This window comes from Cercospora beticola, chromosome 7 (genome assembly GCF_033473495.1).
Source record: "Cercospora beticola chromosome 7, complete sequence".
Lineage (NCBI taxonomy): Eukaryota > Fungi > Ascomycota > Dothideomycetes > Mycosphaerellales > Mycosphaerellaceae > Cercospora > Cercospora beticola.
Window position 1 is genome coordinate 1,732,801 of NC_088941.1, and position 13,833 is coordinate 1,746,633.

General features: G+C 51.7%; 6 protein-coding genes across 6 annotated transcripts; 4 read left to right on the plus strand and 2 right to left on the minus strand.

Annotated features, from left to right (window-relative positions):
• Window positions 1–306: 306 nt before the first annotated feature.
• RHO25_010930 (uncharacterized protein) lies at window positions 307–1,368 on the plus strand (the record flags this gene model as incomplete). Its single annotated transcript, XM_023602191.1, has 3 exons — window positions 307–427; window positions 484–770; window positions 832–1,368. The coding sequence occupies 3 exons, from the start codon at window positions 307–309 to the stop codon at window positions 1,366–1,368; spliced, it is 945 nt and encodes a 314-aa protein (XP_023451399.1).
• A 529-nt stretch (window positions 1,369–1,897) lies between these two features.
• On the plus strand, window positions 1,898–3,650 carry RHO25_010931 (uncharacterized protein; the record flags this gene model as incomplete). The annotated part of the gene is made up of 3 exons (XM_065603341.1): window positions 1,898–1,975; window positions 2,035–3,079; window positions 3,142–3,650. The coding sequence occupies 3 exons, from the start codon at window positions 1,898–1,900 to the stop codon at window positions 3,648–3,650; spliced, it is 1,632 nt and encodes a 543-aa protein (XP_065459413.1).
• Window positions 3,651–4,281: 631 nt separating this feature from the next.
• RHO25_010932 (uncharacterized protein) lies at window positions 4,282–6,240 on the plus strand (the record flags this gene model as incomplete). Its single annotated transcript, XM_023602189.1, has 3 exons — window positions 4,282–5,425; window positions 5,480–6,061; window positions 6,122–6,240. The coding sequence occupies 3 exons, from the start codon at window positions 4,282–4,284 to the stop codon at window positions 6,238–6,240; spliced, it is 1,845 nt and encodes a 614-aa protein (XP_023450926.1).
• A 1,138-nt stretch (window positions 6,241–7,378) lies between these two features.
• On the plus strand, window positions 7,379–10,279 carry RHO25_010933 (uncharacterized protein; the record flags this gene model as incomplete). Its single annotated transcript, XM_023602188.1, has 5 exons — window positions 7,379–7,770; window positions 7,818–8,234; window positions 8,294–8,481; window positions 8,542–10,111; window positions 10,162–10,279. The coding sequence occupies 5 exons, from the start codon at window positions 7,379–7,381 to the stop codon at window positions 10,277–10,279; spliced, it is 2,685 nt and encodes an 894-aa protein (XP_023450925.1).
• Window positions 10,280–10,610: 331 nt separating this feature from the next.
• Window positions 10,611–11,120, minus strand: RHO25_010934 (uncharacterized protein; the record flags this gene model as incomplete). The annotated part of the gene is made up of 1 exon (XM_023602187.2): window positions 10,611–11,120. The coding sequence occupies one exon, from the start codon at window positions 11,118–11,120 to the stop codon at window positions 10,611–10,613; it is 510 nt and encodes a 169-aa protein (XP_023451142.1).
• Window positions 11,121–12,038: 918 nt separating this feature from the next.
• RHO25_010935 (uncharacterized protein) lies at window positions 12,039–13,701 on the minus strand (the record flags this gene model as incomplete). Its single annotated transcript, XM_023602186.2, has 3 exons — window positions 12,039–13,071; window positions 13,121–13,455; window positions 13,510–13,701. 3 exons carry the CDS (start codon window positions 13,699–13,701, stop codon window positions 12,039–12,041), a joined length of 1,560 nt encoding a protein of 519 aa, XP_023451177.1.
• Window positions 13,702–13,833: the final 132 nt, after the last annotated feature.

Here is a 13,833-nt window from a genome sequence, read left to right on the forward strand (position 1 = left end):
AGTGCAGGACAAAGTTATGTCAGAGTGTGTAGCAAGGTAACTGCTCCACTGAGACCTAGACCACTCCGAATGTATTCCCACGTGGCGATCGGTGACTTTGGCGATCTTTATGAAGTTTTGCCGGGCGAACCGCTTGCATGACAGCTCCACCTCGGAAGGACAATCAATTCCGAGGTGATAAGACATTCCAGTAAGACAACGCCCAACCTCAAAGGTGGCGTTCGTGAACGTGACTTCGTGGATTGAGACGATACACATCACAATTTGGACAATCCGGTAACAGCAACTGTCGACAGTCCTTCCACCATGTCTTCGCTCGAGCACAAGATTTACACTTTCAAGACTTTTGAATCACCGGACGGTGAAAGCCGACCGATTGATGCCAAGGTGGCGTACGGCCTCAGTGGTCCTCCAAAGAGAGCTATTGGTGAGTTGCTGGTAGTGCTCGATTCCATGTACAATGCTGAAGTGATGACCAAATAGCTGTTTGGTACCATGGCGGTGGGTTCATTACAGGAAACTACAATATGATTCCTGCTTTTGAGCTGGAGTTGCTGCATCGAAATGGGTTCGTTATTGTGTGCCCAAATTACCGATTGGTGCCAACAACCTCGCTCAAAGACGGCCCTGTCGCGGATGCAATCGATGCTTTCCAGTGGGCTCGGAACACACTTCCTGAGCTTTTCAAAGCCGATACTGGCATCGTTATCGACCCGAACAATACAGTTACACTGGGTCACTCTTGTGGCGGCGGTCTGGCATTGCTGACGGTTAGTTGATTTTTAATGGGGGAATGCTTCAGCTACAGCGGCGAACCGATGAGCATCCCAGGGTGGTCAACCCAATCCTCCTCGTGCAATCATCGACTTTTTCGGGATGAAATACTTCCGAGATCCATTCTGGACTCAGCCATCAGCTGCAATGGCAAAGCTTCCGGAATTCGATCAGTCATTTATTGACAAAGTTTTCGAAGAAGTACCCCCTCCAACTGCGACACCTCCGCCATTCGGACCAAATGGACCAGATCTGAGTAAACCGAGGAATGCGTTCATGTTCGCTCACAATAAGAAGGGAGATTATATCTCGTCTATCGTGCAGGGTGATGACTACGATGCGATCGACCCAGCGCCGTTGCTGTCGAAGCCTAATTTTCCACCGACATTCATCTTGCAAGGAACTGCGGACACAGTGGCGCCTCATCAACATAGCGTGCAAGCGGAGGCTGATCTCAAGAAAGCAGGCAATGAGGTACAGCTGCGATTGATAGACGGTGCGCCTCACGCATTCGATATGAAGGCCAAGGAAGGGGAACCGGTGTACGACCTGATCGTGGAGGCATTCGGCTTTTTAAAAAGTCACCTGATCTGAATGAACATATCGCACGATAGAACGATGTGTCAAACACTCTTCTCTCGCTTCTCTAGTGCCGAATGAGAACGTCAACCTCTCCCAACGAATCGTGCTTCCTGTTCCTGACCACGAGCCAAGCACCGGAAATGCTTGACAATTCCGCGGAAAGGATGAGCAGCCGGTGGGCACGACGATTTCTGGCTGTCGACAATCTACTTCAACACTGTATCACTGGTCCTACCGCGGAATCGTGAATGAGCTGCAGGAGATCCTTGTGAGCGTCGTGAGTCGCATCCGAGTGACCGCGGACAAGAGTCGGCACGGCTCCAGCAGCCAAGAGCATTCTGGAAATCCGCTGTTCTACTATGAAGCGTCATGAGACCTTCCTTTGCGAGGCCTAAGAAGCTTGCGAGATACGTCCTCGGAGCTTGCGAGTTGCGCTATTGGATGCTGAGCCGGAATGCGGCATGATGCCCTCCTCCTGTTCAAGTACTGCTAGCAGCTCACTATCTGCCGTTGTACTGATCCGCCAGATGTATCACGCAAGATGTCCACCACAACTATCACCACTATCGAGACGGGCTCCAACAGGGCTGAAGAGTTGATCAAGTCTGCTGTCGCTGCGGTATGTCTCCATTCAAGTCACTTCATTCGAGCCTTTGCGCAGACGCTCACTGCTACTAGGTCGAGAGTGTTGCCCATGGAGGTGATTTCGATGCCAAGTATGATGACGGCGACAAACCGTCGATGGAGAACCGCTTTGGTCTGAAATCATCGTGGGACCACTTCCTGCCTTCGCCAGCGGATATGCCGCAAGGACGTTTCGAGTGCGAGTTGGATGAAGTGATCGTGTATGGCGAGATACCAAAGACAATCGATGGCACCTGGTACCGGATGCTCAATGATCCACACTATCCTCCGGCCAAGGGCACTCCTTTTGTCGAGGGAGATGGGCACTTATGCGCGTTTCGCATTCAGGATGGCAAAATTTCGATGAAAACCAAATATGTTCAAACTGAAAGATGGCTCTTGGAACGCAAGGCTGGTCGACGACTCTTTGGAATGTACAGAAATCCATATGATGCACATCCATGCATTCGACTCGCGAACGATGCCACAGGCAATACGAACATCATCTACTGGGGAGGCAATCTGCTCGCGCTGGCTGAGCGCGGATTACCTTATGCAATGGATCCTGATACCCTAGAGACAAGAGGAGCAGATCCATTCGCTGGACAAACTCGCGCCAAAACATTTGCAGCACATCCCAAAGTGGATCCATTCAAGAACGAATTGGTGACCTGGAGCTATAATGCAAAAGGACTGGCTACTCGTGACTTTGCCACATACTCTATCAGTGAAGACAGCGTCATTTCGAACGAGAATTGGTATCAGCAAGACAAGACTGGGTGGCCGCACGATGGCTGGATCACAGAGAACTGGATCATCTTGGCCAACATGCCATTCACCACAAACTCGGAAGAGGTGCTGAAGCAAGGCGGTCACTATTGGACATTCGTCGATGGCCAGCCACAAGAATTCCTGGTCGCACCACGAAAGTCTGGCGCACCTCGAAATTCTTCCTGGAAAGTTGGCGAGTTCCGCAAGTACGTCACCGATCACGGTCTAATAGTCCATGCTGGAAACGCCTGGGAAGCTGAAGATGGTACGCTGCAGCTCGAAAGCCACTTCCTGAGCTTCAACGTCTTCCCATTTTGGAACCCTCCAGGTTACAACCCCCTCTTCCAAAAGCGAATTGGGTCCGTTATACTATTGACCTCAGTCAGCCAGATGGAACCAAAGTGGCGCCTCCTGTTATTCTTCAGGAAGGCATTTATGACTTCCCAGTGTGGGATGAGCGTTTCACCACAAAGCCAACGAAATATATCATCATGGCCGAGTTTGCCAACAAATTCGAGAACCGAAGACCAGATTTCGATCGAATCGTCAGACTCAATACAGAAACTGGGGAGAAGCAAGTATTCCATGCTGGTGACGAGAGCTATGTGTTGGAGCCAGCGTTTATTCCGCGCTCTGCAGACGCGCCAGAAGGCGATGGCTATATAATTTTCTACACGACACGAGCAAGCACAAACAAGGGCGAGCTGGTAATTCTGGACACCAACGATATGTCGAAGCCTTTGGCTATCGCAGTGCTACCGTTCGCGATGAGGAAGCAGGTTCACGGCAATTGGGTTGACAATCCGCATCCGGGGAAGAAGTTACCCTCGTTGACGGCTCCCGTAAAGCAAGATGTCAGGCCAACACCCTGGCAGTCTCAGCTTCATATGGTATCATAGGAGCCCGGTGAGAGGAGTCAGAGTCTACAGTAGTGTTGCTTTGATAGTTCTAGTCGCAAGGCTTGGTGTGGGAATCGAAATATACGATTTTTTCTGGCAACCAAAACATTTCAGTGCTTGTCATCGTTTACAATTGATCTCGTTCGTCTTCCAAAAATTTGATTGGTCACAATGCCAACGAATGTGGACACCCGAAGCGTTGAAGCCTTTCGCGCAAACGAGCTAGGCTCACTCCGGTCGCCTACAAGTTGGCGGCCTCCAAATTAGTGGCCTATAGCATCGATGAGGAATAATGAGACATTGAATCCAATACTCCCGCAATCAACACAGGTATCCCTGCTGTTGTGGAGATGTGGAGGCGCTTGATGACTTCTCCCCATCCCAGTTCCGAATTCCGCGGAACAGTACGAGGCCCCAGAACAACACACCTGCGGGCGACTCTGCATTCTGACAAACACTACGGTATGTCCGGAGAACATCGTTCCTTTCGGACGGTGTAAGCAGAGTCAGTCCGGCACAAGAGTCGGGTCTCTAAACTTTAGTATTCACCGCATAGATATACAGCGACGTGAGACGGAGGTTCGATGCGCATCTCTCGTGAATACGTCTTCTCGGCCACAATACTTGAAGAATGCCCTCTAAAGTCCTTTCGTCTTGGAAGCGTGCTCCAAGAGCAGAGCTCGATGAGGTTCCAACTGCAAACATACCGACAAATCCAATACCAGAAGATTTCGATGCCGATAAAATCTTTGACTCCGTCGCGGCGAGCCTTCCACGATTGAAGGCCGAGCAACTCGATGACCAAGCTTTCTGGAGAGACATTCTCGCGCTGACTGGGACATGGCGTCACCTCCATGGTTCATCGCGAGTCGCATTGAAATGGAACGAATTGGTAGCCCTTCGCCAGCTTTCCAACTTCGCCTATGTTCGTGGGAGCGCACATGCGGCCAGGATTGGCAGTGGAGGATTTGTTCCCGGACGCTTCACATTCGATATTGGAGGAGATTGGACTGGAACTGGATCTGCGATCGTGGCGCTTTATCCTGACAGTAATGGGGATTGGAAAATCTGGTTCCTGTCCACCTTTCTTGAGTCAGTAGACGGACTTGGCAGTCCAGATGTTTTGGAGCCGGTCGTGCAGACGGATGGCTCGATCACAAACGGCCATCATGCGAACGGTGTCCGGGAAGACACGGCGTCTAGCAATGGTGTCAACGGGCATCATAGTCTCGAGGAATTTGATGTGGCCATCGTCGGAGCTGGCCAGGGTGGTTTATCGACACTTGGACGATTCAAAGCAATCGGCTTGAAAGCTCTGGCAATCGAGAGCCATGACACCATCGGCGGTAACTGGACGTCACGCTACGATGGAGTCAAGCTACATACTAGCAGATACTACTCGAACTTTCCATTCGGCAAACACTTCAATAGCGAGGAGTTGCCGTATTACCTGCGACCTCAAGACCTGGCTCGTGGATTCCAGCAGTATGTTGCCGATTATGGCCTTGATGTTAGGCTTTCCTCCAAAGTCGAATCTGCGACGTGGGACGAGGAGACACAGAGGTGGACTGTGACTGTAAATACTGAAAACGAGAAGTGGTCCTTGAGAGCAAAACACATTGTTTTCGCCATTGGCACAGTAGGAGCGTTTCCAGCCCGGCCAGAGATCCCCTCCGAGGAGTCTTATCGGGGCACAGCAGTGCACTCGACCGCGTTCAAGAATGCCATTCCCTGGGCTGGCAAGAAGGGCATTGTAGTCGGAACAGGAAACACTGGTAAGTCCTTGCCGTTTGCACATGTGCCTCCAGAGAGCTGACAGTAGGTCCCAGCACACGATGTCGCGGAAGATATGGTGGACTCCGGCTTAACATCAGTGACCATGACGCAGCGGACTCGCACCATGGTCATCCCGATGCAAGTCTTCAAGCCACTTCACAGTCGCTTATATCATGCCGATGCCGACCTCGCCAGCTCTGATAGAGCCGAATGGGGCCTGCCGTTCCCAGTCCAAGGCGCAGTCTCGAAGACTCTGTTCGAGCACTGGAGAAAAACAGATCCAGCATTATACGACGATCTCGAAAGCCAAGGCTTCAAAACGGAAATCCCAAATCTGGTCACGATTCACAACCGCTCTGGTGGTCATTATATTGATGTCGGAGCGGCGCAGAAGATCATCGATGGGAAGATACACATGAAGAATGGCTTGATCTCCAGTTTCACGCCGCACGGGTTGCGCTTCAAAGATGGCAGCGAGATAGAGGCCGATCTGATCGTGTTTGCTACAGGGTTTAACGTCAATATTCGGAACCAAGTAGCTGCAATTGTCGGGAACGAAATCGGCGAGCTGTTAGAGGATAGTGGTGGCTTCGACCTCGATGGAGAGCTTCGTGGTGGATGGAAACCTCAAGGCCGTAAGTCTCGGATTCTTTGTTCCTGCTTGAGGCTGCTGGCAATGCTAACTGTTGGTCCAGATCCCAAACTATGGTACACAGCGGGAGAATTTGGGCAGTGCAGATTCTACTCCCGATTCCTGGCTTTGCAAATCAAGGCGGACATCGAGGGTAGGCGATTTCAAGAGTGGAAAGAATGAGGCGTGTTGGTGGCCTGGTATCTGTTCATAGCGTCCTCACTCGAGTGTGCCAATATATGGTGTGAGCTGGTTCGCTGGTAAGTCTGTAGAGATGTATTACTGAGGTTCGTAATGTAGACGAGCTGAGGCCCATGCCTGTTGTGCTGTCGCGTTGTGAAGTCCTTTCCGTGTTGTCAACAGAAGCAGACTTGTCAGAAGTCGTGGTGATCCGATCTCGGTCGCGGCAATTGACGGCCCCTGCCAACTTCACTTTGCACTCTTGAGACAAGTCTGTCCTTCGCTTCCACTAGCAACGTCTCGCTTCGGCGGCTAACATCTCTTGAAAGCCAGCGTCAAATGCTCCGCGGTGGCAGGCGTGGTCTCCGGCCGAACAGACGGCGATGAAGGGATTCTCATTACAGCTCGCTCGAATTGACTCAGGCACAAGCGATCGAGCAAGATTCGATTCTCTGACCCAGACCTGCTGCTCTCATCATCATCCTTTTCCTTTCGTTCGCTGACACTTGAAAGCAGCTGACAGCAATGGAACTCACATTACTCCAGTGTGCTCCACGATCACGAGGTTCAGGCAAAACGTTCAAGCACGAGACCACAATGCCGCAGCTAGTTGCTGCTCGACGGAAGGCCTTGACGCGTCAGCATCTGGTCATCACCACGTGAAGTCCTACTACTGCCGCGCTCTAGGTCAATGGGGTAACCGAGCCGCCCCGTGGGGCTTAGGAAGCTAAGTCTTTCTTGAAAGGCTTAGTGAAGCTTGAGGACTCCGGAGAACTTCCCAATAGTATTCGCGCTGGACAACTCATTTACGATGATTCGCCTGCCTGCGCCGAATGCCCGTAATGGGTGCCGATTTGCAGGGTGCCCCTCAAGTAGTAGCCATCATCGTCACATCGTGTCAACTCGAAGGAAGAACGGCACGAGAGTACCAGCTAGCGTGTACAAAGCGTGCATGTCCAAGTGCCGATGCGCTCAGCGAGGATGGTGTGCGGTATTTCGGCCAGCAAATGCGGGCTGGCGCCGTCACCGCTCCAATACGGGCATTCGAGGGCAAGGCCCTTTGACTTAAAGGTCTCGACCTCCTCATCGGGACGCGAGCCTTGATAATCTGCTACTCTGAGTTGAAAAGGGAGAATCCAGTATGGCTGCTGCGAAGCTTTGGTTGGCGTTGCTGCCCTTAGTTTCGGCTCAAGTCGGTGACCTCGGGCCCTCAGCTGCACCTTATCCAGACATTGTCTACCCCAATGCGACTCGAGTCTCCACGGGCGCGGCTTCGAACCAGACATCGCCTCCAGAGTATCCCTCACCATGGGGAGAAGGTCTCGGCGATTGGGCAGATGCCTACGCGAAAGCGCAAGCCTTCGTGTCGGGCCTTACTTTGATGGAGAAGGTCAATCTTACCACCGGAACTGGTTGGGAAAGCCAGAAGTGTGTTGGAAATGTTGGATCTATCCCAAGACTTGGCTTCAAAGCACTTTGCATGCAAGACTCCCCTCTCGGAGTGCGTGATACTGATTTCAATTCAGCCTTCCAGTAAGTGGCCAAAGACTAGATGAGATCACAGCCACTAATTGTTGCAGGGCCGGTGTCTCTATAGCAGCGACCTGGGATCGTGCTCTGTTATATCAGAGGGGTTACGACATGGGGACGGAACACAAGCTCAAGGGCGTGGATGTTCAGCTCGGTCCCGTCGTCGGTCCTCTTGGTACTGCACCCGAGGGAGGCCGCAATTGGGAAGGCTTCTCTCCTGATCCTGTATTGTCTGGTATAGCTGTTGCAGAGACAATCAAGGGCATTCAAGACGCAGGTATCATGGCTTGCACAAAGCATTATATTATGAACGAACAGGAGCATTTCCGACAACCGCCACCACCACAGAATTTGACAGCATCATACTCATCGAATCTGGACGACGTCACAATGCACGAGTTGTACCTCTGGCCCTTCGCTGATGCCGTGAAGGCTGGAACGGCTTCGATCATGTGCAGCTACAACCAGTAAGTCGATTGGCTGTTACCTTGAGCGCATTTGAGGCCATTCCTGACTTCTGGCATAGGATCAATAACAGTTATGGCTGCCAGAACAGCTATACGCTGAATTATCTGCTAAAAAATGAGCTTGGGTTCCAGGGTTTCGTTATGAGCGATTGGGGTGCTCACCATTCTGGCGTCGCTTCTACGCTTGCAGGCATGGACATGAGCATGCCAGGTGACGTTGGCTTCGATTCTGGAACCTCATACTGGGGTCAGTCCTATGTCAAACACGCAAAATAGTCCTTCGAAGCTGACTCTGACTTGAACGCAGGCACTAATCTCACCATCGCTGTCTTGAACGGCTCGGTCCCTGCATGGCGCCTGGACGATATGGCCACTCGCATTGTCGCAGGCTGGTACTATGTCGGCCGTGACCAAAACCAAGTAGAGAATGCACCGAATTTCTCTTCCTGGACCACTGACACCTACGGCTTTGAACATGAGTATGCACAGGAAGGCTACGGTCTGGTCAACTACCACGTCGATGTCACTGAAGATCATGGTGCCAACATCCGCGACAGTGCTGCCAAAGGCACGGTCATTCTCAAGAACAACGGAGTCCTACCTCTGACTGGCAAGGAGAAGCTGACGATCGTAGTGGGGTCAGACGCAGGCCCAAACCCGTGGGGTCCTGACGGATGTAGCGATCGAGGGTGCGATAACGGTACTCTGGCGCTGGGATGGGGTAGTGGCTCCGCAAACTTCCCATATCTGATTACGCCGGACTCAGCGATCCAGGCTGAGGTCGCTCAGAACGGCAAAGGCTTCTACGAGTCGATACTGGATGACTACGCGTATCCCCAAATTTCTGCACTCGCACGTCGCGCCGAGCAAGTCAACGGAGTGTGCCTCGCCTTTGTCAATTCTGATGCCGGCGAAGGTTACATCATTGTCGACGGCAACGAAGGCGACAGAAACAATCTTACGCTGTGGCATGCAGGTGATGCGCTCATCGCCAACGTTACGTCCGAGTGCAGCAACACTGTTATTGTCATCCACTCTGTGGGCGCAGTTGACGTCGAATCATTCTATGATCGTCCAAATGTCACTGCAATTGTGTGGGCAGGTCTTCCTGGCCAAGAATCAGGCAACTCAATTGTTGACATCCTGTACGGAAAGACATCGCCTGGCCGCACACCATTTACCTGGGGAACACCTCGGAGCTCATATGGCACGGATCTGCTGTACAGGCTCAACAATGGCGTAGACGCGCCTCAGATTGATTTTACTGCAGGCATCTTCACCGACTATCGAGGCTTTGATGCACGCAACGAGACACCAATCTACGAATTTGGCTATGGTCTGTCATGGTCGACTTTCAACTATTCTGATCTACAGATCACGCCTGTTCCATCGAACTTCAGCTACACACCTGCATCTGGAAAGACGTCTGCCGCACCCACCTACGGATCGACTTCAAATGACACCACTCAATATCTGTGCGGAGATATGCACTTCGTCGAGGGCTACATTTATCCTTGCCTGAACACAACGAACTTCACCACTGCAAGCAACGATCCGGAATACGGCAGCCCAGTCTCCTACCCAGATGGAGCATACGACGGCACCACACAATCTCGTCTCCCTGCTGGAGGCGCACCAGGTGGCAACCCTGCTCTGTGGAATGTCCTGTTCACTGTCTCTGCGACGATCACGAACACCGGCAACCGCACTAGTGATGAAGTGCCTCAGCTCTATGTCAGCCTTGGTGGGCCGAACGACGCCCCCAAGGTTCTTCGAGGCTTCGACCGAATTACTATTGCACCCGGCGCAAGTGCAACATTCAATGTAGGACTGACGAGGAGGGATATTAGCAATTGGGACCCTAGCACCCAGAATTGGTATGTTATCTCGTCTTTCGCATGATAGTGAATGCAGCTAACAGCATTAGGTATATCTCATCCTACGCGAAGAAGGTATACGTTGGTTCGTCATCTCGAAAGTTGCCACTGAGTGAGACACTCGACATTTCCGCTTTGACGAAGAACGGCACTTCCTACTCTCGATAGATGACAGAGACGCTGGGCTGGGAAATGGCGCTTACTGCGGAATTTTCGAGTCAGCCTTCTTTGGAAGGGATAAACATCGTCCAAATGATACATCGCTGGCAATGACTTCTCAACGTTCTTCATTCCATCCGGCACCCTCGTCTCGCCTCCCTAACCATTTGTCAGGTATCTGAGATAGAGCATAGGATGACTTTGGGTGCACTCGAATACGCGCAGTGTAGCAAGCTGATTGTATGGCGAAGGTTGCCTTGCTCAATTTTTCGCCTAGTATACCACTCGCGATAATGCCCACTTATGTACACAGATATTGGCGCATCATCGATTCACAAGCCTAAAACATCGCCAACGGATTCGTAGCATTATCCGGCCTCCTCTGCATCACATCCCAATGCTCCTCAATACAACTCCCATTAAACCTCCAAATATCCACAATAATATTCGGCTGCTGCCCTGGTGTGTCCCATTTAGTATGCGCGAAGCCAGTATTATTGTCCAAACCCATATTCAAGATAGTGACATTCGAGCCGGCAGTAACATCTCCAATTGCCGTGAAGAAATCAATAGCGACTTGGCGGGTGGAGTTGATGAATGGGTTGTGTTGAATGTAGCCTTCGGAGACGTGATCGAGAAGTGCGCCTGTGGCGTTGCCTTCGAAGAAGAATTTGTTGAGGAAGCGTTGGAGGATTGCTTTTTGGGTTGCGGGGCTGACGTCTTGGGGTGGGCAGTAGGGTGCTGCTGGGAGAGGGGCGTCGTTGTATCCGGATGGACTGGATAGTTGGAGGGCAGAGACGCCCGTGGCTACTAGGGCGAAAGCACCTAAGGTGAGAGCGTTGAAGCGCATGTCTGCTGATGGGGTCGGTTTGTTCTTGTGGCAGAAAGAGACTTGTGTTGCTTGTGTATTCCACTGAGTCGGTGTATTGGGCTTCAACAGCTTTTATATTTCGTGGCAGAACTGGATAATCGCTGCGGGAGATCGCTGTGGCATATATGAGAAACAGCAGAACTTGACCATATGGTGCCACGAGTAAGCAGTAGTATCACTGTTGTTGCATGCAACACCGAACGTCTATCGGTGACGATGCCGAAAGTTATCAGGGGTCGAGACAGTTTCCGGAAGACATGGAAGCCCTGTTCATGTAAGCATGGAGCACCTAGCGTGAGAACACGTGCGCGGGTTTCTTGACATGAATGAGCCTGTCTCCGTAGCTTTGGCTTTGTCCAAATGTTCAGTTGCTCACCCAGGAAGAACCGGTGGCGAGCATGATTCGCTGTACAGAAACTTGATCTCGCGAGTCAAGCACGCGACTACCGAAAGAGAATTCCCTGAATGTCCGCTCGAGCAATCAGGGCTCTACTTCTGGAAAAGCCGTGAAGACCCGGGAGGTTTATCCTTGATTACATCAGCGTTTTTCGGCAGTCGAGATTCTGGTCATGCCATGCAATGGCTACGTTTGTGCAGCACCGCACTTGCACTTCCCTTTACAGTCGCCTGCCATGACCAAAACTGGCATTACAGTCTGCAGAGACGGCCAGGTGTATTTCTCGGATCAGATCGAAGCCATGCCAACGTAGGATGCGACAAGGATTGTTGCTCGAACCGCCATAACTGTGGTCGGGTGGTGGCTGGACTACACCTACACATTGACCAGAGTAGTCTATACGGCGGTGTGGAACCTGGACCCGACATGGGTTCAATGAAGCGTAATTCGTATCGTCGATCGTATATATTCTCTTCTCTTGCTGGATCATGTCGTCATCCTCATACTCGCTCTTCAATCTGCGAAGATTTCTCAAACTCTTTGTTGTTGTATTCCTTTCTGGCAGCCGCCTCGGCCAAACGCTCGATTTCGGGATCAGGCTTCTTCAATGATGCCCTAACGATGCCAGTAATCGAGCTGTGTTCTTGGAACAGCGCGTTCATCTGCTCAAGACTTCGTCCCATTGTCTCAGGATAGAAGAAGAAGACCATGAGCGGAATGCAAGCTCCGAGAACAGCGTACAAGATGTAGTATTTGTAGCCAATTGACTCGATAGCAACCGGCGTGATCATGAGCACGGCAAAGTTCATGAGCCAGTGGTTTGCCGTTGAGAAAGAAGTCATGGGCATTCGCAACCGTGTAGGAGCGACCTCTGTGACGTAGAGGTAGTTGCATCCGAGGAAGCCGATGGGCACGAAGAAGTTGAAGAAAAAGACGAAGAACACAGAGGCAATCTGTGCCGACTTGTTGCTTGTTGGGAAGTTGTTCGTGATCGCCAGCGCAGTCATGCAGAGTGACATGCCCGCGCCGCTGACCATGAAGAGCTTGCGTCGTCCGAATCGATCAATGGTGAAGAAGGCCACGAATGAGCTGAGGAATTTCCACGTGAGACATCCGCCAGACAGGATTCGTGCCGTTTGGCTGTCGAGCCCAAGACCCTGTTCGAATATCGTGGTGCTGTATGAGCTGATGAGGTTCGATCCGCACCATTGCTGGAAGAATTGAATAGCGAGACAGAGCATGAAGCGATAGAGCACCTTGTCTTCTCCCATCTTGAACAGATCCCGCTTTCTGGCAGAGTCTTTCGTTGCTTCCAGTGTGTGCTCGATAGCTCCCATCTCGTTCGCGACTTCGAAGCTGTCCACAGGTACGTCCCGGAGTTTGGAAAGGTTGCTACGAGCTTGTTCCATTCGGCCCCTGCTTGCAAGCCATCGAGGTGATTCGGGCACAACGTAGGTGAATGCCATGAGGATCAAGGAAACGATGCACGGGATCATAAGCGGCATGCGCCATGACAAAGTGCCAGTCTTGATTCTGAAGCCAATGTCAGAGATATGTTGAAGATGAGGGCAAGCCGACTTACTGGTAGAATCCGAGGTTGATCCAAGCCTGTAGCACGAAACCCACGGCAATGAACAGACCGTCAATGACCACATGTCGTCCTCGGTTCTTCGCCTGCGAGCATTCTGACTGCCAGACGGGCACTGTTGTGCTAAGTGCGCCAACACCAATACCAAGGATAAAGCGTCCGATCGTGAACTGCGCTAGGCCAAAGCTGCTGCATTCAAGGATCTCGCCAATCAAGGTCAAAGTCGCTGCGATCAAGACGGTCTTGCGTCGTCCGAGAATATCGCCGATGGATGCACACGCAAGAGATCCGACCAGTGCGCCAAGTGTGAGGACAGCTACAATGGTGCCCTATGTAACACATCAGTGAATTGCCCAAACGTGCAAGAAGGATGCTCTACTGACCTGGACGGTGCTGTGTTCGGATTTCACACTTCCAGTTGTGTGCTTAGTGTCAATTTCCGGAAATGTCTGCACCCAGCTTTCAATCGACAGCAGTCCTCCGACTCCAGCCTGGTTGTAGCCGAACAGAATAAAGGACGGCAACGCGATGAACAGCGTCTGAATCAGCTCGAGCTGCTTGCCGCTGAGAGTCATCTTGGCGGGTGTTGGTCGGTCGGACTTCGCTCGACAGGACAAGGAGCCAAGAAATGAGCAAGACTTCGACAAGGCGTGCGCCAAAAAGGTTGGCGCAGCAAGAGCAGTTTATATACACTTGCCCTTCGCCAT